The 27185-nt window shown below is 33.1% G+C and overlaps 1 protein-coding gene across 2 annotated transcripts in view; it reads left to right on the top strand.

The window, feature by feature from the left end:
- Positions 1-2848: 2848 nt before the first annotated feature.
- LOC134278669 (angiopoietin-related protein 7-like) overlaps positions 2849-27185 on the top strand; it is a 29335-nt gene continuing 4998 nt past the window's right edge. Inside the window, exons 1-3 of one of the 2 annotated variants that reach the window (XM_062760968.1) lie at positions 2849-3726; positions 4403-4548; positions 6113-6209. In XM_062760968.1, coding sequence (XP_062616952.1) covers positions 2865-3726; positions 4403-4548; positions 6113-6209 — 1105 coding nt within the window. In that variant the 5' untranslated portion in view covers positions 2849-2864. Of the gene's footprint in view, positions 3727-4402; positions 4549-6112; positions 6210-20261; positions 21111-26607; positions 26754-26949; positions 27047-27185 lie in introns of those variants that run through there. The other variant, XM_062760969.1, reaches the window with a different exon arrangement.

The raw sequence follows: 27185 nt of genomic DNA on the forward strand, positions 1-27185 counted from the left end.
TATTGAATAAGCAACTGTGATTGATGTCAGAAACATTTCGACTTTAATTTTTCGTGGGGGATCATTGTACAAAGTGTTGAAATGCCTTTAAGTTTTGATTTTATTGACTTTGATAAAATGTGATATCAAGTTTTCTAAAAGTTCCTTGGAGTTTTTTATAAAAAATTCCTTGGAGTTTAATTATCCATGTCTGATTTACACTACCTTTCTGATATACTGCTGAATGGTAATTTAAATTCATTTTGATGGTTAAGAATGTTAAAATCATTTAAATCCGAACGATGATTTTAAATATTTTCTTTTAAGAAAGGACGCTATTGGTATAAGGTGAAGTACCACTTGAAAATATAATTTATGGAGATAACGAACGGTATTCAAACTCAAAAGTCCATTAAACAATGCACAATTGGAGTAGAAACACGACCTCTAAGACATCAGAGGTAAGACTGGATGCCCTATAGGAGTGATTATCCCTTTGTCGACTGGTGAAACCTGTCGTTCCCTCCTTATCATGATCGGGAAATTAAAAAGGGATAGATAATTTCCATATTGCCCCTCAATCGCTAAATAGTATTCATAATTTATATAAGAAAATAGATTAATAAGGCCCATCCCTTCTTAACGATTTTCTCAATTGCCAAAATAAAGGTTTGCAATTGATATTTCTGGGGATTAATATTTTTTTTTAAATTTCGAATCAAGAGTTTTTATTGAAGATAAAATGCATTAGAGACTAATGAGGTCAGAAGCTAAATTACTTTTACGTACAAGAAAGTAGAGTCGGAATATACTCTTCAGTTGAGACAAAATATCTATTGTCAGGGTAAATGTATATCAAGCATCAGCCATATTTTCGGCGGAAAAAAACAAAATATTCTACGTACTTGTATTTCTTACTTAATTGGTCAACACTCAGTGCTACAATGATTTTAAACAGTTTCTTTATTCATCATTTGCCACTGCAAAGATGGGGATTCTACAAGTACTATGCTTTATTCTCTTTTTGCACTTACTGCGTAAATGGAATATTTGCCCTTATGCCTTTAACCGAGGGCAAGAATTCCGATAAGAATGGTTTGTTGCCTAACAACGTAACCGATAAGCGTCAAATGTTCTATGGTACAAAAAATACAAAGTTTAGTGATGGATGCTACCGACAGGAAAACTGATAGTAAAGTCATAAAGTCGTAACTTAGCGACGTGACAAAAGACTTAGAGGATTTGGAGTTAGAATACCAAGTAATGAAATAGGAAAATGTCAAACTTCAAGACAAATTAAAATCGATTTATGGTTCAGTAAATGACAATAAAAATATGACTTTGGAAAAAATCAAAACCTTGAATGAATCTCAAATTATCACTTTTGAAAGCAATCTCAGAAAAATGAAAGAACTTGAAGATGATGAAAGAAATGAAAGCGTGGTCCTAAAAAACAATGACCGTGCATTAACAAAAGAAATTCAGGTTCTCAAAGAGAAAATGAATGAAAAGGAATGTGACTATACAGGGCAGTGTGGACCTTGTCGAGAGGGTGGAAAAGACAGAGGACATGTTAAAAAGTATTGTGGTTCCTTACAATGAAACACAGGAGAATGCTGAGGATGTGAATGAATTGAAATTGGTATCGTCAAAAGGTATAGCATTTCTTTACATTTCAGCATGGAATTATATTCAAAGGTAAAATGCAGACAGATTATTTCTTGAATATCTATTGTACTATCAAAGGACAGTGGATATAGATGTGATCGAGTGTAGAAAATAGTTAGATATTAAAACAAACACACATAATTTTTAAGCATGATAAATCTAAACTAATATAACAATTCGTATCATTAAGGACATTATAGAAAAAAAACGATTTTTTTAATAAACTTACATTGCAGATATTTTATGTTTTATTTCTCTCATTATACAGATGTTTGGGTTGATTGTCCCAGCCATCTCCAAGAAACAGCCAGTAAAACAAAAACATGTGTACAATCCTAATATGTCGTCCCCGACTTCGTTCGGGGCGTTCATTTGGGACGATATAATAAAAGAGACGTAGCAAAGTAAAAAGATTACAGTATATGGGATGAAAAGCAAAATAATGCTATATCAAACTTGGTCAGTGGATGACAATAAAAATATGAATGCATATCAAATAGGCACTGTTAAAGGTAACCTCATAGATATGACAAATTTTAAATGTTGCGTAAAATAAAAGTTTGGTCATCAAACACACAATAACCGTGTAATAAATACATAAATTGAAGTTCTCAAAGATGATGCGACATCATACAAAGCAGTCTACATGTAGACACTTCTAAAAAAATGAAAAGGAAAGCCAATTCAATTAAAAGAAAAAGAGATATTTGTGAAAGTATATGAGAGAAAGAGAGCATTTAAAGATTTTGAGGATATACATATGATTCGTTTCGTAATTGCCAAAAAATGTTCACGTTTCATGCTTACTTATCATGTTTTTAATTTATAAACAAATACTCATGATTCAGACCCGGGTCTCTTTAAAAGTCTACAAACAGGATTTCAATTAGGAACTAAATTATTATTTGAACTAACTTGACTCGGATATTACGTAAATATTAGTGATTAGATCCAGGATAAAATGTTTTCATAAAAAAGTAGAAAACTGAAAACATAACATTAGTGTACCTCGTCTTTGATATGTGTTTATTCAATCTGCACATTATAAACAAAGATTGAAAGTTTCATCGTTTTGGTAAAACACATTTATCTCAATTCGTCAATCATCGCGTAGATAACTTACGCCCAGTTCTGCACAATATAAAACCAAGAAAATGCCCTCTTATGCATAAGTAACAAAGATGGAGTGTCAACGAATATTTATTTTAATACTCTCTATGTACGCGTGCAGGACCTTTGGACAATTACCATTACCTGAAAAAGCATCAGACAAATCTAATTTGTTACCCAGTAACGTGTCAGGTAGAGCGTCCAACGTCCTACGTGACATTCTGAATCAGGACAGTCTGGTACGCTTCTCTATGGTACAAAAAATACAAAGTTTAGTGATGGATGCCATAGACAACAAAAACAATAGACAACTTATGAAGGCAAAGCTTAGTGAGGTGACAAAGGACTTGAAGGATTTGGAGACTAAAAGTCAAAATATGGAGGAAGAAAACAACAAACTTAAAGAGGAATTAAAGACGGTGTATGGGACGGTGAATGACAATAGGAACTTGACAAAGGACGAAATTCAAAATCTTGATCAGAAAATAAAAAGTAAGACTTCAGCTCTCCACGATGAAAATCTTAAACAAACCTTGAAAAATGCAGCTTTTGAAAAACAACTTGATTTGTTAAATAATACTATAAAACAAACGGAAAGAGGTGTTCGAAAAGACATGGAGACATTGAAGTCATCGGACATGAGCACATTTGAGAGAATAAACACTCTGAATAAATCCCATGTAACAGAAGTAAACAGGAACTTCGTAAAAATAAAAGAACTTGATGATAGCTTTCGAAATAAAAGTTTGGTTCTGGAAAACAATGATCGAGCACTTAGTCAAGGAATTGAGGTTCTTCAAGATCAATTGAGCGAAATGAACGCGACATTACAGATCAGTGGCGTAGAAGTTCTCGCCAGACAGATTAAAAAGATGGAGGACAAGTTCGAGAGTTTTGCAGTGTCTGTAAATGAAACGCTCAACAACGATCGGCAGGTTCTGAATGAATTGAACCGGTCCTTGTCAGAAGGTACAGAATATCATTGTAAATTCTATTTAATATTTTAAGTATTAAGTTGAAGCTAGTTTTTGGAAGTTAATTAATTAAAAAACTGAAGAATTATTGTATATATATTTTGATAACTGAAGCCAAACTTTGCAAAACTACTCATTTTAGATTTATCAGATCTTTTCTTAAAATCAATATAGATTCACAGAAAATTCAAATATCTTAACCTTACTCGCACATTTAAATTCTTTATTAAGTTCCGATTTTGCTTCATATTAAGATTAAAGATAGAAGATTAAATACTGTGAAATCTCAAAATCGCAATTAATATTTACTTTTTGGTGTTTTTGAGGTACACACGCATTTATATCCTCCAATAAATGTCAACATTACAAAGTACTAAATCACGTTATAGTATACATGTATCTTACAACCTCAAATATAAATTAATACCCCCCCCCCCCAATAAACCAGGAAAACTGACCCCGTTAAAATAAACGAATATATTCCCAATAATCCAATAGCAATGACTATATAATAAAATTCCTGACCAATATTTTGGACTCATTGCGGGTTTTTTCTGTCAACAGAAGACGTTAAACAACATACAATCAACAAATCAATCACTGACTTATTATTAGTGGATGTTAAAAATTAAATAAATCACTTTTACATCTAAACACATTTTGTTTTGCAGTGCTTTCAATTAATTGTCATAGTTGCTGGGATATTTTACGGAAATACCCGAGTTTAAAGGGAACTGATGGAGTATACATGATAACGGTAGCCTCTAAAGTAAAGCTTGTTTACTGTGACATGAGTACAGATGGAGGAGGGTGGACAGTGAGTGTGAGCCTCAGTAGTAAGGTCTGTTTACTGTGACATGAGTACTGATGGAGGAGGGTGGACGGTGAGTGTGAGCCTCAGTAGTAAGGTCTGTTTACTGTGACATGAGTACTGATGTAGGAGGGTGGACGGTGAGTGTGAGCCTCAGTAGTAAGGTCTGTTTACTGTGACATGAGTACAGATGGAGGAGGGTGGACGGTGAGTGTGAGCCTCAGTAGTAAGGTCGGTTTACTGTGACATGAGTACAGATGGAGGAGGGTGGACGGTGAGTGTGAGCATCAGTAGTAAGGTCTGTTTACTGTGACATGAGTGTGAGCCTCAGTAGTAAGGTCTGTTTACTGTGACATGAGTACAGATGGAGGAGGGTGAGTGTGAACCTCAGTAGTAAGGTCTGTTTACTGTGACATGAGTACAGATGGAGGAGGGTGAGTGTGAACCTCAGTAGTAAGGTCTGTTTACTGTGACATGAGTACAGATGGAGGAGGGTGGACGGTGAGTGTGAGCATCAGTAGTAAGGTCTGTTTACTGTGACATGAGTACAGATGGAGGAGGTTGGACGGTGAGTGTGATCCTCAATAGTAAGGTCTGTTTACTGTGACATGAGTACTGATGGAGGAGGGTGGACTATGAGTGTGAGCCTCAGTAGTAAGGTCTGTTTACTGTGACATGAGAACTGATGGAGGAGGGTGGACTGCGAGTGTAAGCCTCAGTAGTAAGGTCTGTTTACTGTGAAATGAGTACTGATGGAGGAGGGTGGACGGTGAGTGTGGGCCTCAATAGTAAGTTCTGTTTACTGTGACATGAGTTCTGATTGAGGAGGGTGGACGGTGAGTGTGAGCCTCAGTAGTAAGGTCTGTTTACTGTGACATGAGTACAGATGGAGGAGGGTGGACGATGAGTGTGAGCATCAATAGTAAGGTCTGTTTACTGTGACATGAGTACAGATGGAGGAGGGTGGACGGTGAGTGTGGGCCTCAATAGTAAGTTCTGTTTACTGTGACATGAGTACAGATGGAGGAGGGTGGACGGTGAGTGTGAGCCTCAGTAGTAAGGTCTTTTTACTGTGACACGAGTACTGATGGAGGAGGGTGGACGGTGAGTGTCAACCTTAGTAGTAAGGATTGTTAACAGTGACATGAGTCCAGATAGAGGAGGGTGGACGGTAAGTGTGAGCCTCAATAGTAAGATCTGTTTCCTGTGACATGAGTACAGATGGAGGAGGGTAGACGGTGAGTGTGAGCCTTAGTAGTAAGATTTGTTTCCTGTGACATGAGAACTTATGGAGGAGGGTGGACGGTGAGTGTGAGCCTCAGTAGTAAGGTCTCTTTACTGTGACAGTACAGATGGAGGAGGGTGGACGATGAGTACAACTAAAGATTGTTAAAAAGTGACAAAAAAGTCCACTCCTTGTCCCAAGAAAATAAAATTACTTAGTGTTTTAAGATGTTTCTTTTACGAAACATAGAATCTAAATCTGTTTTTCAAATAAAATTAACACGTCGTCAATTACTTACGTTTAAAATCATTCAAAAGAAATTAAACATCATTTAATCTGTTAAAGGCTATACAAAGAAGACAAGACGGATCTACAGATTTTTACAAGACGTGGTCAGAATATAAACAAGGATTTGGGGAATCCTCTACAAACTACTGGATTGGTGAGTTTAGTTTATTTAACATTTACATTATAATTTGTCTATCTAAATGAAGGAAATGGAGAAGAATATGGAGATAACGAACAGTATCCAATATCAAAGTCCATAAAAGAATACAAAACAGGAGCAGAGAAAACACGGGCCTCCAAAACATCAGAGTTGGGATCAGGTGTCATAAAGGAGTGAGTATCCCCTGCTGACCGGTCACACCCGCCGTGTACTCCTTGTCATGATCGGTTGATTGATTGATTGATTGTATGTTGTTTAACGTCCCTCTCGAGAATTTTTCACTCATAATGAGAAATCACCGAATGCTGGTGAAGGACCTTTAATTTAGAACTATACTCAGCACTCAGGGCCATTGAGCAGTGAGGGTTCTTTATCATGCCAATGCATACCGTGACACATGACCTACATTTTTAAGGTCGTATCCGAAAGACCCGTGACTTTCACTACTACTGCCGAGCGCTTGGCGAAGGAACAGTCACTACCTATTTTTACTCTTACGTATGCCGCAAAGGAGAATCGAACACGGGCCTACTGTTCAGTGAACGCTCTACCACTAGGCTACCCTTACCGGTTTGATCGGGAAATAATGGAAAAATCCGTTGTCAATACTGTGCATAAACGATGGACTAATAATTGGTATGAAAAACATCAGTCAGCATTTGACTCAATGATAAATTGTATTTGCTAAAAAGGTCATTCATTGTCTCTACCATAGAACTTACGAAATGATTACTTTAAATGAGACTGCTGATATTCTTGTTTCATCAACTTGCTTGTTAATAATTCACCTCGTTTTAGAAACTATTTATACTTAGAGCATGCTCTTGCATATCGAATCAACTTAGCTGCAGATCTGTAGCTCTTCGAAAAAAAAATATATTGATAGACCGGAGAGCTACAGTGCCACCCATTGAAAAAACTGTATATTTATTGCGCACAAAAAAGTGCTTTATTGATATGTATTGACATTATAAGGTGCCTATCTTAACGCAGTGTCGGAATTTAAGCAAGAATTTGGAATTTAAGATATTTCTTTAAAATATTTCTAAAGGAAATGACGCAATCTATAAGTTGACAAAGAACAAAGACCGGGAAATCCGGGTTGAGTTGAAAAGTTTTGATGGCGCTGAAGCATACGCTCAGTACTCCACATTTTATGTCGGGAATGAAGACAGTAAATACAAACTCACTGTGTCTGGGTTCTCAGGAACTGCAGGTAGGTCTATTTGTAAATTTTCGTACATACCTAATAAAATTTAAGGTCACAAGTGATTAACGGATGCTTTTTTATTACATATTTTTTCCAAGACATACAGGAATGAGTATGAATTTCTATACTCGATATTACTCCAGCATGCTAGAAGTTCACGGCGAGATACTTTGGAATTGGTGAGGAATATAAGGAGCGTAGGGACGTTAACCGAGGCTCTTACTTGTAGGAGTATAGCTCGATGTATGTCAGTGAACTTGAAATTATAGAAGCCACAATTTCTACAACAACAGTTTGTACAGTGAAAATTCTTCTTATTCTACTATCAACTATCTTTTTTTCAAAAGTGTGGTTAATATTTTCTCCTTTATTTCTTAAGAAACCCATTGCGTTAATCAGTGCATAAACTACACTAGGCATGTCACTTGTACAGATTTCTTGGCTGTTCCATCAATGAAACGTACAAAGACTTTTGCATTATTAATACAATAATCAATCTTTTTAATCCTACTTTAAATGATCATTTAAACAGATATAAATATAATACAATAAAATGTCTTTCTTTGGTTGATAGTACAGGAACCAATGTCGAAGCTATTGCAGAAAAAAATTACTTAACCCGCTTATGCGGGTTATGTATTTTTTCTGCAACAGCTGCGATATGCATTTCTGTACTAGTTAACAATCAAAGAAAACATTTTATTGCTTAAGTGTGATCAAATATGTTGATCCTTTAATTCACTCCTACAGGAATGCATAAGGCATTATTGTTTGGTACAAATGAAAATGTTTTCTGGTCCTTTTAGCACAGATGATACAAACATTTTTTTCTCTGTTGGAGACTTAATATCATGTCACTAGTTTAGAAAATGGAGAAGAATTTTTCTCCTAAGAACTGGAAAATGAAATAGACTTGAAAGAAAATATTAGTAGTATTTCAATATAATTACAAATATGGACAAAACACACTCAGTACAGGTTTACAGATGGAAACAAATTTCAGAATATTTTACCTTGGTGCTAAAAGTGTAAAATAAACTTTAGAAAAGTAAACCAAACCAGGTCAATTTTATCAGAAAAAGCAAAATGGTAAAAATCAGCCTATATGATATTGCTGATTTTTTGTCATTTAAAAAAAAAAAGTTTGTATCATTTGTCTTTAAATTACTGAATTACGAAGTTTCTCTTATAATGTGAAGAAAGGAAAGACCGACATAAAAGTCGGGAAGGAGTGAAACTGTGCACCTATATTAACCCCTTCACATCCGGTGTAAAGACGAATAATGACCCCCATCGAATAATGACCGCGGGGTCATTTTTCAACGAGAAAAAATGACCCCCAACCGTAGAAAAAAATCATTTTTTGTAGAAAAAGGGTCCAAGGGGGTCATTATTTTATATGTTAGTCCTATAAAATAATGACCCCCATTGAAAAATGACCCCCTTTAAAGTGATACAAAATATACACTCTTCGATATCTTTTTTACAGGGAAACTAATTTTTACATTTTCTGTAACCAGAAAAATACAAAAAGTCGTATGAAATAATTAAGAGATTCACGTAGTCTTTCAATGCTAAAATTGTGTTTGAAAAGAGATTCTTTAATTGTCAAGTAAATAAAATTTCTTTTTAATATTCCTCCTTATAATGTTCGCTTAAAGAATGATATTCCACTTGTTTTTAGAAATCAAACCATGCAAAAATCAGGTTTAAATATTCTTTAATAGGAAAAATTAAATTTTCCGTCATTTCAACTATTAGTTTGTTTAAGTTTGGCAAATCCTATTTGACAATGAAAGAGGAGGAAATTTTTACCCCCTCCCCCCCCAAAAAAAGAACATTACGTTAAATCAAAACAAAAAAATAATAATAAATGAAAAGCAAAAATATAAATAAAACTCTATACCTTTCAATAATTCTGAAAGATGCTCTAGATAAAATATTGAAATGATGTTAAGCCTTATTGAAATGAAGTTAAACACAAGTACTATCATATCATAATTTACTTCGCCATGATTCAAGCATACTTTAAATGTTGGTGGAGGTATAATTGAAATTATTGTGGCAAAGTAACAGTTAAAAATTAGTAGAATAGTAGATTATTTTTAGCTTATTTTTAATTCCTTCTTATAGAAAAATAAAGGTAGGGTGTTTTTTTTTTTTTTTTGCTTTTGTTCAATATCGACTTCCTCCTAAATAAGAAAGGGGGTGGGGTAAGTATAAGACCTACAAATATGCTCTGTAAAGCTATGGGCTAGTGTAAAATACACAGTCATTCTAATGCAAAAACTATACATGTAGACATAAACTTTTGATTTAGCACACAGTATTCATTACATTTCTTTTAACGTAGAACCTACTTCGTATGACATCATAACTTGTAAATGTGTTAAACCTGTGCTAACCCATTCAGACGTCATATCAATTAATTCAATGCCACTTTTTCCCGTACTTGACAGCTTCAATAAAAATGGTAGAAAACACTGCATTTTGAAATTCACAGAATTCAATCATGCCAACATAATCTTGATTCAATTCATATATTTTTGGTTTATAATGCTTAATGGCAATATATTTCTGGAATAAGAGAAAATATGTAGGCACCTTTTATTTACTAGATCTAGACCTGAAGTTGACAAACCCAAGACTATCTAGTGTAATGAACTTACAATGTATATACAACTTTCGTAATAATTTGAATTAATGGTATGTAACCATTTTGAAGGAATGCATAAATCGTAAGAAATCTTTAGTTGCCAGCTAAATAGTGTAATATCTTGATGAAATGTGTCTAAGTCAAAGATGTACGTGTTGTAGATCGTTTGATCGTTTGTACATTTTTGTGATATCTATAATGATATGATGTGCATTCCTTTTAACAATTATTTGTTACCTATTCATATTCTTGGTGTTTGATTACAATTTTTCTATTAAATATGATCTTTTTAAAGAAAAAGTACAATTTCTGATAAATATTTAATCTGAAAGTAACCCCAAACAGTCATTTAATTATTAAATCCCGTGTAAGTGCAAAAAGGTCAAGAATATGAGAAAAGGTAAATAGTCTATCTTTCATTAGTTAGAGGGGAAAGGTATATATATTTTAATCATTTTTTTTTTATCATTTGGCTATGTTCTTCATCATATTGAAGATTGAAAACATTGTGACAAAGACGTTAAAAAAATATTTACAAATATAGGGTGAATAATTGACTAAAAATAATAGAGTTCATTTGACTATTTTTGTTAATGGTGGACTTACCTTTTATGTTAATTGAATAAAAAAGAAATTATTCTTGATAAAATTTTGTTTAATATTATTCACTTAAAAGAGTTTATAAACGACGATGTTTGAAGAAGTATTTTTGTGATTTTTCATATTCCCTTTATGACAAGTACCCCCCAAAATATTTGAAAATGTGAAGTCGCAGTATGTAAATACCATACCAAGTTTCACAGCCTGTTCTAGATTAAAAAACAAGGAAACATATCATGATATCTTAACTGATTGATAAGCAAGTACTAATTTATCATTTTGAAAAGTTTGAAAATCTTGTGACAAAGACTTTTCCGACATAGGTTCTACCTTAATTCTTGTTTTACTCCACCCTTTTACTCAGTTTTGAATATATTTTTCAGAGAATTTAATATGAAAATCAGAACAAACATTTTCATTGTTGTAATCTTCTTTATAATGTATATTAATATGAAAAGTTAATTGAAGACCATTTCTTTTTATGTCCCCGTTATCGAAGATTCGGGGGGTATATAGTTTTATCATGTTCGTCTGTATGTTCGTCTGTCTATCTGGCGGTTTGTTTGTCCGCAAAAACCTTAACCTTTATCATAACTTTTCATTTATTCGAGCTATGACTTTCATATTTAATATGTATATTCCTTGTGACAAGACCTTACTTTGGGTACCACCAAATTTGACCTTTTGACATTTACCTTGGAGTTTGTCCAATTTTACACAAAAATGCCAAATTTTTACTTTGGCCATAATTTTTAAACGGTAGATACTAGTACTTTCATACTTCAAATATGTAGTTGTTTGGCATTACCTTTCATTGGATACTAGAAACCTTGATCTTTTGACCTTGACCTTGGAGTTTTCCGTACTTATGATTTTTTTTTTACCTTGGCCATAACTTTTGAGCGGTAAAGGCTAGGGTATTTATACTTCACATATGTAATCCTTGTTACATTAAACATTTTCTTAAGAAATCATCAATTTTGACCTTTGAGTTTAACCTACCTTTCAAAAACTTATCCTTAGCCATTACTTTTGAACAAGTGGTGCTAGGGCTTTCCTATTTTGCAGTTGTATTTCTTGTGAGAAGACCCTACTTTGGGTAACAATATATTTAAATTGCATGTAAGAAAAGTTTAATCTTCGCTATGTTGCCATACAGGGGCATAGCTGTTTCACAAACACATCTTTTTGTATATATGAGGATTTGCGGATAAGAGATGGATACCTCAAAGCGTAACAGATGGACGGACATCCAAATCACTATATACCCTCCCGCTCTTCAAGCGGAGGATATAATACATGAAATATATAATCCTGCTGATTTTTTTCTGTCAGTTCGATGATTTCCACCATCAAAAAACAATGTTTACCTAACCCTTAAGGCTTGATAAATCTTTTATACTCCTGTAGATTCTGAATCATTGCATTTACCTTAAAATATAGCTATAATTGTATATTGTTATGAAATCAACATATCATCAGTTCATTCCCAATAAGCTCAGGTGAGCATTTTGGCCAATATGCTTTTTTATCCATTTTTTTTTGCCCCCTAAAAATTTTAGCTTTAATCTACAGGGGGTCATTTTTCTACGGGGGTCATTTTTCTTCACGTGGGTTCTGCAAATTTTTAGGAAGGGACACTTTTTCTACGGGCAAAAGGGTCATTTTTCTACGTCGAATAATGACCGGGGGTCATTTTTCGCTGTCGAAAAATGACCCCCGGTCATTATTCGATGGGGATCATTATTCGTCTTTACACAGGCAAGTCTCTTTGTAAATTTTCGTACATATATACCTAATAAAATTAACTGCCACAGGTGATTAACAGATGCTTTTTTATACCAAATTTCTTTACAAGCAAGACAGAGATCAGCATGATTTTTTATACTCGATGTATGTCAGTGAAAATTAAATTAAAGAAAGCACAATCACAATTTCTACAACATCATTTTCATTCGAGGGTTGTCCCAAAAATTCCATGGACAAGCGTAGTTTTTTTTTTTAGAAACCCGGTGTCACAAACCAATGAATCTTTTACACAGGTTAAACCAATTATAACTGATAAATTAATGGTCAAACATACTGTAAACCAACTTTTATTCGCGTGCGAGAAATTTTCGCGAGGTTCGCGACAGCATCGTCATCACGAATATTTCTCGCCGGGAAACTGTCCGTTAAAATTATGTGCCAATTAACAACAGATCCAAAATAGGCTTGATCGCGAAAATTAATCGTCGCGAACTAGTTTATCCGCGGTAAATCGCGAAATAAAGTCGTCGCGAATAAAAGTTGGTTTACAGTATGTCTGAATTGTACAATGTAGAAAAAAAGAGACAGTTTAAGCTTTTTGATACTAAACTTTTTTTATTTATGTAGTAACATCCCACTAATCAACTAACATTTAAACTTTATAATAGAAGTTGCCTTCTTTAATCTGTCCTAAAACGTATGATGCATATAATACACATTTGTACGTTACAAATTAAAGTCATTTAGAAGTTGTTCAATAGACAGGAAAATAACGAATACAGTTTTGATAATTGTTCTACTTTAATTGACATCAGTTTAATTTTAGGTTATCAATACTCTACTACAGGTGACGGTCTGACTTATAACAACGGATATAGATTTATTACTAAAGACCAGGACAACGACGGGAGTGTTGGTGACTGTTCTACAACATATCACGGAGCCTGGTGGTACAGAAACTGTGCCTATGCAAATCTTAACGGTCAGTACGCGCAGTCAGCTCTGTCTGGTTGGGAATACACGATATGGTATAACTGGAAACATACTGAATCATTAAAAAAAGACTGTTATTATGATCAGACGCAGGGACTAGAATTAGATAATGTATTATGAAATATAATTAAATTTTCATGATTATAATTCAAACAGTATAAGCAACGTTTGAATATTTACTTATCTCACTAAATGATGTAGATTGGTGGTATGGACAGCTATAATCTGTTTTTTTTAATGAAATTCTGTAAAATTATCAGTTCTTCGTTTTGAGCAATTATTAATAAATATTGAACATATAAGCAGGTATCTTAAATAAAATGTTTCTAAAAAGACAAAGTACAATATACCATTAGGCATATCTACGTACAAGCTTCATTTACGTAGGATGTACCCCAAGAACATACAGTTAAATGCATATATTACAAAGTAATCAAAATTTTCAGTATCTCTACACATTTCTACGAAATGATAAAATGTAAATGTATGTAATTTATACATATACGCAAGGCATGTAGAACTTGTATGATTTATAACGAATGTCAAAGGACAAGTTTTTTGAGTCAAATGGTACATAGCGGAGTCCCTGTCACATCTAAGATTTCAACGGGAGGTTGCAGAGTCGTTTTTTTTGTACTGGTTTGTTTAAAGAATCACTGAAAACAACGAATAAAAAAAGAATTGATATTAAAGTTTTATTTACTCTATGTTCTTATTCGCCCTTAAACTATATTGTCCTACTGGACACGTTATTACAGGTGACGTAAATATAGTTAATAATGACGACCTTAGATCACTTTTTTTAAAAGGTCCTAAATATGGGTATTCCCGATCCTTCAATTGGCGTCGGAATTTCATAAATATTAAGGATTCTGTTGAAAATTACACCAGACGATGGGCGAGATATGAACAAGAGGACATTGACACCTTGTCAGAATGGATTAAATGTATCAGATCCATGTTAAAGTCGAGTATTAAAAGATTGAGGGGCAATAAAAACATCTACCCTTCTGTATTCAATAACCCTGAAGTGAAAAAATAATTAGATAGATTACATTATCAGTACGTACCGGTCCTTGCCGACAAAGCAGGTAATAACATTGTCTTCGTTTGTAAGGCTCATTATATAAATTGTATTTTAAAAGAACTTTTAGAAGATTTAATTCTACAAGTGGTAAACCTACTTTTACTCATACTTCCCTTTCTAAAGAAGAAATATTTCAAAATTATATGTCAATTTAAAATATTTTTAATATTCCAAGGAGCCAAAATGAATGTGAATTACCCTATATATATTGGACTCCGAAACATCATAAAAATCCTTACAAAGATACATTGTGGGTTCCAAAAAAAATGTTTAACCAAACCTCTTTCGTTATTCCTCACTAAGATATCGACAGTAGTGAATAAAAATTTTCAAAAGTACTGTGCAACAATATTTTCAAGAAGTGGTGTGAATCAGATGTGGATACTCATAAATTCCAAAGAACTTTTGGACAATTAGCAATCACAAGAATTTTCTAAAAGCAACAACTTAAAAACTTATGACTTTTCAACTTTATATACAGCCATTCCCTATGATAAATTAAAGTACAAGCTTTTTGATATCATTGACAGCTGTTTTTTTAATAAAAATGTAACTCGTAAATTTAGTTACCTGGTCATTGGTCATTTGCAAAATTATTTTGTTTAAACACATTCTGATTGCATACACAAGTACTCTGAAGTTGACATCAAAGAGATGCTTGAGTTTTTGATTCACAATATCTATGTCGTTTTTGGAGACCAGGTATTCTATTGGAATTCCAATGGATACCAATTGCACTCCGTTAATAGCGGACCTATTTTATATTCAAATGAAGCAGAATTTGTACAAAGTCTTATGCGTGAAAAAAAAAACAACTTGCTGTGGCCTTCAACTCGACATTTAAAAATTTCGACGACGTATTGTCAATTAACAATGGTCAATTCCATTTCTACGTCGATGCGATATATCCTGGTGAGCCTGGGAAAAAAGATACCACAGAGTCGGACACATCTGTTTCATACTTGGATATTTTACTTGAAAAAGACGTTAATGGTAATCAAACAACTAAGCTATATGATTAACTTGATGACTTAACATTTCTGTTGTCAATTTCCTTTGCTTATGCAGCAATATACATGTACCTTCATCACCTGCATACGGAGTCTATATATCTCAGTTGATTCGATACGCAAGAGCATGCTCTACGTATGAACAAATTTTAAAACGAGGTTATGATTTTTAACAAGCAAGTTGATGAAACAAGAATATCACCAGTCTCGTTTAACGTCAAGGTCAAAATATAACCAAAACACTTGTTCATTTTCTCTCTAAGTGATGCTTTTAAAAGACTTTTTTTCGGCTTGTTTCTCTGTTACCTTGGAAACATACTTTTAAATATGCTAATTCAAGAAATTATAGCATCCTATATTCATTATACTTAACGTCAACATTTTTTAGATTTTATGGTCGCTACACTACCCCTGTCATCAAATACTATTTATCATTGAGACAAATGCTGACTGACGTTTTTCATACTTATTGTTAGTCTTTTATTTATATACTGAATTGACGGCGCATTTTCCCTTTATTTCACGATCATGACAAGGATCACACGGCGGGTGTTATTGGTCAGCCGGGAATGCTCAGTCCTCCATGGCACCTGATCCCACCTCTGATGTTACGGAGGTCCGTGTTTGCTCTGCTCCTATTTATATTGTTTATGGACATTGAGATTGAATACTGCTCTTTATCTCCATACCTTTCTTACATTGTTGATGATTGTGGATGATATTTTTTTGTTATCAATACTTGATTTTAGGTAGTAGTTTGTCCTATTACAATGAAAGAGTACTGTAAACCAACTTTTATTCGCGTGCGAGAAATTTTCGCGAGGTTCGCGAGAGCCTCGTCATCGCGAATATTTCTCGCTGCGAACCGGTCCTTAAAACCTCTGTGTCTATAAATAACAGATCCAAAACCTCTTGATCGCGAAAATTAATCGTCGCGAACCAGTTTTCCCTAGGTGAATCGCGAAATAAAGTCATCGCGAATAAAATTTGGTTTACAGTATTTGGCTCAGGAGGAGGGCAGGTAATAAAGTGATGTTGACTATTATATAAAATGATGTTGACTGTTACATGAAATGATATTGACTGTTATATAAGATGCCACGGAACCTGATGGACTGTCATGCATTAAACATTATGAGTGAAAACAGTCTGTTGACTGGTTGGAAATACCCGACATTGTTTAATTTTACAGTAAGAAAATGAAAAAGCGCTACACAATGTCATGATGATGACAGACACAAATTAAGACTCCTGGGGCCGATATCTCAAAAAAGTTTACGAGCGTAGGCTAAGTCCGGACTAAATCAGCACTTACGAGGGTTGTCCCATAAAATCGTGGACAAAGCGTTTTTCTCAAAAAGTAATGGGCGCACTACGCTGAAAATTTCAGTAAATGTTTATTTATCATATTTAAGTGCATGATAATTTTTTTGATAAAATATAGGCAAATATAAAGATTTTATTATGCTTGAATGTGCACGAGGTATTGTCCTACGGCGCACGGTCAAAAAAACAAGGTTTTATTAAAGAATACACAAGTTTGAATTCAAAATAAAAGTTTTAAATAAATAAGATTTGGATTAAAATTATCCTAATTCAATTCCACAATCAATTTTGTAGTCTTTGTAAAAATTTTAAGGCATTTGCTTAATTTTTGGCAGTTATTCGAGCATTCGAAATGGGAAAGTGGTAAACACAACACACGAAAAATGGCGACGTTTTATAACGTTACGGCGCACCGGAGAACAGTTCAGTTTTTTTTCGATGTTGTAATGACACCTTAAGAGACTTGAAATGACCATAGAAGAAAAAAGATTATAAAAATATCACCATATCTTAAGTATACAAATGAAATAGGAGTTTTCTTAGCTAAGTTTGATCGAGTACCTGGGGAGTACAAAACATACGGACAAACTCCTAATGTAATAGCAAAAGACGCTGTCACAGTAGACCGCCAATATGAGATTTTCTATTAGTTGAATGAAAGTGAGAATAACTTACTAATAAATCTTCAGAAGATCGCATGAGGGTGCCAATTGGTTCTTCGATTGTTTATGGAGACTAAAGAATGTGTATCAATGAAATTCCTAAATTTAAGTCGGACTCATCCAACTTCATTTTCAGCAAAGATAAAACGTGACGCTGTTTTAGACACTTTGACGTTATAATCCATGCTGCGTAAGGTGAAACAATACATAGCATAAAATCTCATAATTTGTTTATTTATGCATATCTTTATCTGCAATTTGCTATGTATATTTCTAAAATATGTACTAAATATTAGTGAAAATTTCAGACCGCAGTGATGTTTATTTTTGACACTAGACAACTTGTCCATGATTTTACGGGACAACCCTCGTATGGGTTGCGAACCTCCTGGGTTTTTTTTCAGTCATAGTGTCCGGTACTTTCAGTATTTCTCTTTTTGTACTGTCAAAGTTTGATGAATATTTTGGTAACTTGGTAACTTCATTACTTCATTCCCATCCCTTCTCACATATACATTTTAAAAATAATGCTTGGTCCCTGATATTTTTTTTTTGTTTTAATGGATAATGCTGTAATGAAATCCACAAAAAAATATATATACATTTAATATATTTTCAATCAGGAGAAATATTCAGTAACTATCCGAACAACTAAATTAACTAAATTAATGCACCTTTTACCTTAATTTTCACTTTAACTAAAAAAAATTATAGAACAGAAACTGTGAATTTGACAACTTGTTCAGTAATTAAAATATTTTGCTAATAAGACTATTTTTCACTATTTCAATGAGTAACTATCGGGAGTAAGATGTGCAGATGGGTCTTCCATTAAAAAACCAAAGGTACTTGTTTTATATTAATTCACAACCTACCGTACCCTTTTCAGAGAAATTTTGACTGGAAATATCCTTTTTAAGTTTTTGGAACAGATAAACACTTTATATTACATTTGAAATGAAAGTGATCAATAAAGAGTTTAAAAGTGTTTTATATTGGAACCTTACTTGCAGACAAAGGCAACATAGCAGAACTGTTTGTTTATGTTAAAACCTTGCAGTTCAATAAATAATTACAGAACAGTGGTTTCCAAGCCACAATATTGTTACAGCACACATATGTGATAATGTGGTGAAATACAACATAAATCTTTATATGAGAACCAGATACCAAGATATTTTGCTAATTAAAAAATATCTATGAGTATGAAAATCGTGACTTGTTAATGTCTTTTAATCTAGATAAAATCTTCAAGAAAGGGTCTGCATAGAACAAATAGTATCTGATTATATTCTTAATGGAAATTGGAAAGGAATCGCTAGATTTAGGAAGAAGATGGTTTTGTTGTAATTTGTACCTCTCACGATCTAAATAAATCTGATCCCGACTGGAAAATATTTTAGAAATTTATAAAAATATGGACTTCTTGTTTGTTATACGGTTGGAAAGATAAAAAAAAAACCTAATTAAGCTTTTGCAAACCTTATTTGAGAATGATTGTGCTAATGTAAGTTCTGTATATGCATATATCTACATGCATTGTGAAAATTATTATATCGATATCAATTTAATGCAACGTGTCAAAAGTGTATTATGATCATAATATATATCAGATTGAATACCATTATTCTTATTTAGTTAAAATTGAATCTTATGATATAAAACTCGTATTTATATGAATGAAAAAAATGTTTTTAAAAAAGTATCTTCTCCATATCTTCATAATATATAACTTCATTTTAATTAGTAATTTTCCACAGATCCGTAAAACTCAATAGTGCAAGATGCTCCGCCCCTACACTATTTCTGCATATAGTACTTTTGCTATAATAATTTTTCCTTTATATTCAGGTTCTCTCCCCTCTCCCACACTTTTTGTCCTTGTAAGGTGTAACTCTGGCAAAATCCATAACAATTAATTAGGTTTTTGACTTGGACTGTAAATACACTCTTTTTCGTAGTTTAGGTTTTTTCTTTGGCTGTCAGGTTTTTTTTTGGGGGGGGGGGGGGTTTGCCCTCCTTCCACTTTTGAAACTGTCGCTACAAGCTTCTTTCAGTACTTTAGTCCTTGGCCACTATCTTTTGTATATTTATTTTAATGTAAAACTTAATTGGAAAGATAATCTGTTTTATATTAAAACGAGAAACGAAACTTACTTAAAAATCGCGTATATATTTAGGTTACTATAGTGTTATTTGCACCTATATAGGTTTTACTGAGAGAGAGAGAGAGAGAGAGAGATAGAGAGACAGAAAATTCACGACGTATAAAATTAGACATTATTTCCTAAAACTTTTTCAATTACCGATGTTACATCTTCCAAGGGATACTTCAATTACCACTTAACATTTCATGATACATACGAAAGCTTCTGCATTAACGACTCAGGAGAAACATAGGAAATAGTGATTAGATATGGAATATAAATAGCAAAGTTTTCAATAAAAGATTGAAAGTATATCTAAAAAGTATTTTAAAATGTCTCCGCCCGAACAATAAACAAACAAGCCAACACTCTTGTCTGTGTGATATACCTTTGATAATTTATTATTTCAATTTGTTTATAACAAATTAATATTAAAGTTCTCAACTTTTCAGTGATAAACACTTAATTTTCTGAGTTCTACACGCATTGCTTAGATAATCAACGCCTAGTCTTGCACTATATAAACGGTTTCTTACCCATCAGAAACTTCCGTGAAAATGGGATCACTAAAAATACTTTGCTTAATGTTATCGATTTCCGTGTACGGATCCTTTTGCCAGACACCATTACCTGAAAAAGCATCTGACAAATCTAATATGTTGCCCAGTATCGTGTCAGGTAGAGAGTCCAACGTCCTACGTGATATTCTGAATCAGGAAAGTCTGGTCCGCTTCTCTATGGTGCAAAAAATACAGAATTTAGTGATGGATGCCATAGACAGCAAAAACAATAGACTGGATACAAAGGCAAAGCTCAGTGAGGTGACAAAGGATTTGAAGGATTTGGAGACTAAAAGTCAAAATATGGAGGAAGAAAACAACAAACTTAAAGAGGAATTAAAGGCGGTGTATGGGAAAGTGAATGATATAAAAAACTTTACAAAGGACGAAATTCAAAATCTAGATCAGAAAATAAAAAGTAAGACTTCGGTTCTCCACGATGAAAATCTTAAGCAAGCCTTGAAAAATTCGGATTTTGAAAAACAGTTTGATTTATTAGACAATAACATAAAGCAAATGGAAAGAAGTGTTCGAAATGATATAGAGACGTTGAAGTCATCGGACCAGAGCACATTGGAGAGAATAAATACACTGAATATATCCCATGTGACTGATGTAGAAAATAACCTCCAAAAAATGAAAGATCTTGATAATGGCATTCGAAATAAAACTTTGATTCTGGAAAACAATAATCGAGGACTGACTGAAGGAATTGAGGTTCTCCAAGACCAAATGAATGAAATGAACGCAACATTACAGATCAGTGGCGTAGAATTACTCGCCAGACAGATTAAAAAGATGGAGGACAAGTTCTCGAGTTTTGCAGTGTCTGTAAATGAAACGCTCAACAACGATCGGCGGGTTCTGAATGAATTGAACCAGTCCTTGTCAGAAGGTACAAAATGATTGTAAATTTTATCTATTCTTAGTATTAAGTTGGAGCTAGTTTTTGGAAGTTAATAAATTTAAACTTTGAAGAATCATCCTCTTTGACGAAAACATAAGATTTCAAATAAAGACCCACCAATCCATCCCCTCCCCAATATTTTCATTATATCGTGTAATATTCTATTTTTTATAACTGAAGCCAACCCTTACATTATACTCATTTTAGAAATAATAAAATCTTTCCTTAACGAGGCCCGATCTAGTTGAAAATTATGAAAACGGAATGATAAAAAATTTAAATTCTTGGAAATATACTTGTATGTTTATGCTTTGAAAAATTAGAATGAAATTTTGTTACCTTGCCTTTATTGTAGTGAAATGGGGGCACTGTCAAGATATGGACCATTTTTCGTGTTTTTATACACAATTACATACTAAAACTCTTCAATTAACAAAGAAATTTACAAATTAAAAAAAAATACATGATGAAATTCTTTGTTTTTTACATATATCATGCAATAATTCATTCTTCTTATAAAACATGAAAAGAGAATTGGAGGTAGCCTTTATTGCAGTTAAAAGTCGAAAGTATTTCAAAACACAAAATTTGGATTTATTTTATCCAACTACGTATTTTATAGGTCGCAATGGGTTTACATAACACAAGCAAACGATTGCAATACTGTATTAGTTTCTAAAAAATAAATAATTCTTACATTATGAAATAATTTTAAGACGCGACGTTGTTTTACGTGAAAAAAGGGGGTAGAGAGAGGAGGGGGGTAAAGGCGACAAAATTGCGATTTTTACTAATATCATGTAATTTAATTTATAGAAAAATAAAATATTTCGGGGGTTCAATTTCAAGGTTTTATAGACTAGTTTTATTTTTTAAAACTGAAGATAATCCATGCATATTTAAGTCCGCAGTAAAAAGAGTGTGTATAAACACTTCAACATGTTCAAAGAGAAAGACTAAAATCGTTTACTTTTAGTTGCAGTGTTTGTTTTTTAAACTCACAAATTGAAATAAAACAGGATAAAATTAATGAATCTGTACCAAAAAATTGATCCCTCAAAATTATAATTAGGTTCCAAAGTTGTTTATTGATTTAAATATTAAAAAAAAAACAGAAATTCAAGCTTTCAATGCATAGTCTATAGAGCTACCGGGTAAGCAAGATCAGCGAAAGATTTTAGCGCAATTTGACGTCATTTTAATTGTGACGTTATTGTGTTCAATTGTGACGGCAGTCAAGGGTATTGTGACGTGCCTGAGTTGACGCTGCGTTAAAACGTATGCGCAGATCAAGTAGATCGGGCCTCGTTAAACTCGATACAGATTCACAGAAAATTCGGATGTCTTAACCTTCACGCATTCAAATTCTTTATCATTTAAGTTCCGTTTTTGCTTTAATATTTAAAGTAAAATAAGAAGATCATATACTGTGAAATCAAAAATTTTCCATTACATTATATTTACTTCTTGTTGTTTTCGAGGTATGAAGTCACACACGAAATCATATCCTCCAAGAAATGTCCAAATTAAAAGTACTGAATCACGTACTAGTATATCTTATGGTCTCGCCAAAACCCGATGGTCTGCGCCAAACCCCGATGGTTTGTTGTCATTACGGACGCTAAAGTCCAATGGTCACGCCAAAGTCCAGATGGCTCGTTTCCTATTAGACGTGCTGACGCTAAAGTGCGATGGTCTGACACGCCAAAGTCCGATGGTGCGGAGAAAAATCAACGTTTATGACGTCACAATAATCCGACGTCAATCCTTGACGCCGTTGTCTCTCCTGCATTCAAAAGGCATCATTTCTGAATTCGTCTTCGAAGACAATTTTATTGATTTTGCCTATTACTTGCATTTTCCAAAAAAGGCTTGCAAAATAATTTGATACTTCAGCAATCAAAATACAGTTTGATAGAGGTCTGTAGCAACGGTTTTTGATGTGAGGGAGGGGGGTTCCGAAAAAAAATTTGTGTAATACAGAGCTGTGCTTCACATGTACCATCAGATCTACTTTTTCATTATAGATTTTTTCCGTATAAATCCAGAACAGGTGTCAAGTACCAGCTATTATGGGTTACATTTATCAAAATAGCCCGAGTTTTTAAGGACAGATGTTACAAACAAACTTTTGTCAGAAATTTTAAAAATAACGACTTGGGTCGTGTTTTAATGAATAAATTCAATAAGTTTCACCTCGTAGTTTTAATTGTTTTAATTTAAAGTTGCAGAAAATAGAATTTGTAGTGAAAAATATTTGTATAGAATGATAAGAATTGTTTCAGAAGGATAGAATTTTGAACGTCACAGAAGGTTTACAATATTTTTATATTCTAGAAATTTATTATTTGCATCATTTGCAATGAAATTAGATCAAAAATATACACCAATCCAGACATCCATTTTTTGTTTGTATCACCTGTCCTTAAACAGGTCGGAGAGAATACTCGAAATCGGGTATTATCCGTGAAATCGCGTATAATACTCGATGTTAGGGTATCGTTGAATCCGCGAAATCGGGTATAGGAGGTGTAATCACATAATAAAACTTAAACAATGGGATGGCGCATGTTGCCGAGTTAACTTTCATCTAGATACACATGTTTTCTAAAGGTATCACTAGCCAAGTAAGAATTTGGGCGTCAAGATTAATGCGCTCGGTACAACAAATACCCGTGGAGCTCAGTACATTTCATGATCTGCACACAAAAAGGCGTTCGATTTGCTTTATATTTTTCCTTATGTTGAAAGCATATGCATCTTCGTAATAATCATTCCCAACACAAAAGAATTGTAAAGTATCAGAATTCGGAAATTTATAATAATTCCACATCAACACGACAAACATGCGCAATTTCTAAATAAATCAAATTATACGGAAACACATTTCACACACAAGATATTTGCCATGCATAAACAAGGGACTGTCTATCGTATCTAATTATGCGTCATTAATAATTTTCACATTCATCTTGTGCTTAGATCAAATTTATTTAAGAATGTATAAATAATGTAATGATAAAAATGTCCAAAATTTCGGCTAAAAGAACCCTCTTTCTCTTTTTTTGAAAATCTTTTCTCTTTTTATTTATCATTCATACACATTTGCAGAATATGTCTTCAACATTTTAGCAGAGACAGTGATAGTTTCACGAATTATGAGAGAACATAACTGTTGATCGTTTAATTTCGCTAAGTAATCAATATTTTACCATTTCTTGGCGACTTCAAAGGGGGGGGGGGGGGGCTAAAGGCTTCTTGACCACCTCTGACAAAACAACCTCGACTGTGTTCTACATGTGTCCAAGAGACCTATCTTTGAATGTCACGGTCGGTTAAACTCGGTCATATATTTTTAAATGTAGGGAAGATTTATTCATCAAATAAAAATCATAAACATTGTAGGTAAACAAAAAGCAACCTGTTATTTTCTAACACAATATGAGACTACAAGTAACTAGAATTCATGTTTATTTTTTAAACACACACTTTCATTAATACGTATCATATATGAAATAACTAAAAGAAAACTGTGATTAATTGTCTAGAACCAATCAGATTATTTGTTGTATTAGCATATTATAATGAGGTATAAGATAGCGATATAGAATATCTAATAGATAAAAAAAATATAGAAGGTAAAGAGGTAAAATTTACCCTGTTATCAAATAGTATAATAAAGAAAGGAAGTGGCTACAATTTTTAAGAAATTTTAATGTCCGATGAGGAATTATATTCCCAAAAAATAAGACAAGAGTTTCCAAGGCAATTGAACACTCCATTATCTCAGTTTGTTCATTGACATGTTCATAAACGTAAAAACTGTAAGAAATGTGAAATTTTGACTATGTAATTCATTTTTCAATATGACTGTAACTCGATCTATATTGAGAAATTCAATGTATTATAAGCTCATGAAAAGATGTACACATTTGACTTTTATTTTAATCCCCCCCCCCTACCAAAAAAAAAACAAAAAAGAAAATCCTGTTCATATGACTTCTCGCTCTCAATTTTCACACAAATGCATAAAATAAAGGCAAATTTGCATATCTTGTATCGATTAAAATGCAACCAAAAAATTTACGGTGTCTTTGAATAAAAATTTCACGCTAAATTGATATAAAAAAAGATACTCACCTTCAATTAGCTATTTTCAAACTGTTTTCCCGTATTTATTTATTCTTATTTTATTTTCTTCTTTATAATAACGTTGGTATTCTATTATGGCAGAGATATACAATTATGACTCGCTTATACTGTACTCTCTAACTGTTAGGAATAATTTATATTTCACTTGAAAGGGACGCCATACATTTTTTCAGTAAAAATACATAACACGGCGTTAGTCGTTTAATTTCTTTAAAATTTCACGTTTTGTGAATAGTGCACAAATAAGAAAATTAAGTATATGGAATACTTTAATGGGAACTAAAGACAAACGTAGTGTAGTTATTTGTTTTTAGAAATAATATTGAAAAATAATAACGCCATTGTGTCCTCATTGTTACCCCAGCAGTGTTTGTCGTGTGATTTTAAACTTATTTGACAACCGTATGAATTAGGTTTCATAAAAATAAATCTACAAGATACTGATGTAGAAGTAACAGTTACTGGCATAATGCGCCGTTGCTTTATTCTTTAGTTTTTATAGAAAGATGCACGGAATACCCGATTTCGCGGATTCAACGATACGCTAATATCGAGTATTATACGCGATTTCACGGATAATACCCGATTTCGAGTATTCTCTCCGACCTGTTAAACTGACAAACTAAAGACTTATCGGAGATAAAAATTTAACAAATTTGCTTGAGACTACAATCAGTCATAAGAAGCAGATCATTGTAGGAAAAATGAACAAACCTACATGAATATTCCCTATACCTAGAAATTTTCTTAATTGAATTTCAGTTAGAAAAACATGCATATGGTCCACGTATTGCAGTCCTTTTTTAAAGGACAGCAACTTGTACTTATTTTTAAGACCTTGGTATGACGCGGCATTGAGGTTTGGCAAAGTAAGTAAGTAATCTTTATTTAAAGTCGGCATTTCATACACTGTATAACAAGAAACATGAGCTCTGTAGAGCTCTTAAACCAACTATCACAGCTGAAATATCACAAGAAAACATTAACAGAAATTAACACGCAAAAACATATACACATACATATGGCAGATAAATCAAATTTTTAAGAATTAAACAACATTTAAGAGTTTAGGGCGCTGTAGTACTATGACGTCATAAACTTTAATTGTTTTTTGTGCATCGAGGTTTAGCGCAGACCATCGGACTTTGGCGTGTCCATCGGACTCCAAAATTTTGAACTCATTGCAGATTTTGTCAGCGAGCAGGAGATATTACACAACAAACAATCAATTAACAAATCAATTAATGAGTGATCGATTACTAATGGAGTTTAAATCATTAAAATAAAAAATAAATCTTTTTAAGAATCCTAACACATTTTATTTAATTTGCAGAGCTTTTAAAAAATTGTGGTAGTTGTTGGGAAATTTTACGGAAATACCCGTCTTATGAGGAAAAAGATGGTGTATACAGAATATTCGTAGGCTCTGAAGTAAAGTCTGTTTACTGTGACATGAGTACAGATGGAGGGGGGTGGACGGTGAGTAAAACTTAAGCTTGTTATAAAGTGAGGGAAGAATTTTCTCCGTGTCTTAAGAAAATATTTATTGTTTTAAGATGTTTTCCTCTACGAAATATAGAACCTATATGTGTTTTTCAAATAAAGTCAGCACGTCTTAAATAACTAACGTTATTTAACATTTAAAACGAATTAAAAATCATTTAATCTGTTAAAGGTAATTCAAAGAAGACAGGACAATTCTACAGACTTCTACAGGACGTGGTCAGAATATAAACAGGGATTTGGGGATCCCTCTAAAAACTACTGGATTGGTAAGTTAAGCTTATGTAACATATGAATAAGGTGTCCATCTAAATGAAGTGTCAAAATATAAATTAGGATTTGGGAACCCCAATACAAATTACTGCATTGGTAAGTTTAGTTTATGTAACATTAATATAATAAGGTGTC

This window comes from Saccostrea cucullata, unplaced genomic scaffold (genome assembly GCF_032062105.1).
Source record: "Saccostrea cucullata isolate Sc308-1 unplaced genomic scaffold, CSIRO_AGI_Scuc_v1 ctg6158, whole genome shotgun sequence".
Taxonomy (NCBI): domain Eukaryota; kingdom Metazoa; phylum Mollusca; class Bivalvia; order Ostreida; family Ostreidae; genus Saccostrea; species Saccostrea cuccullata.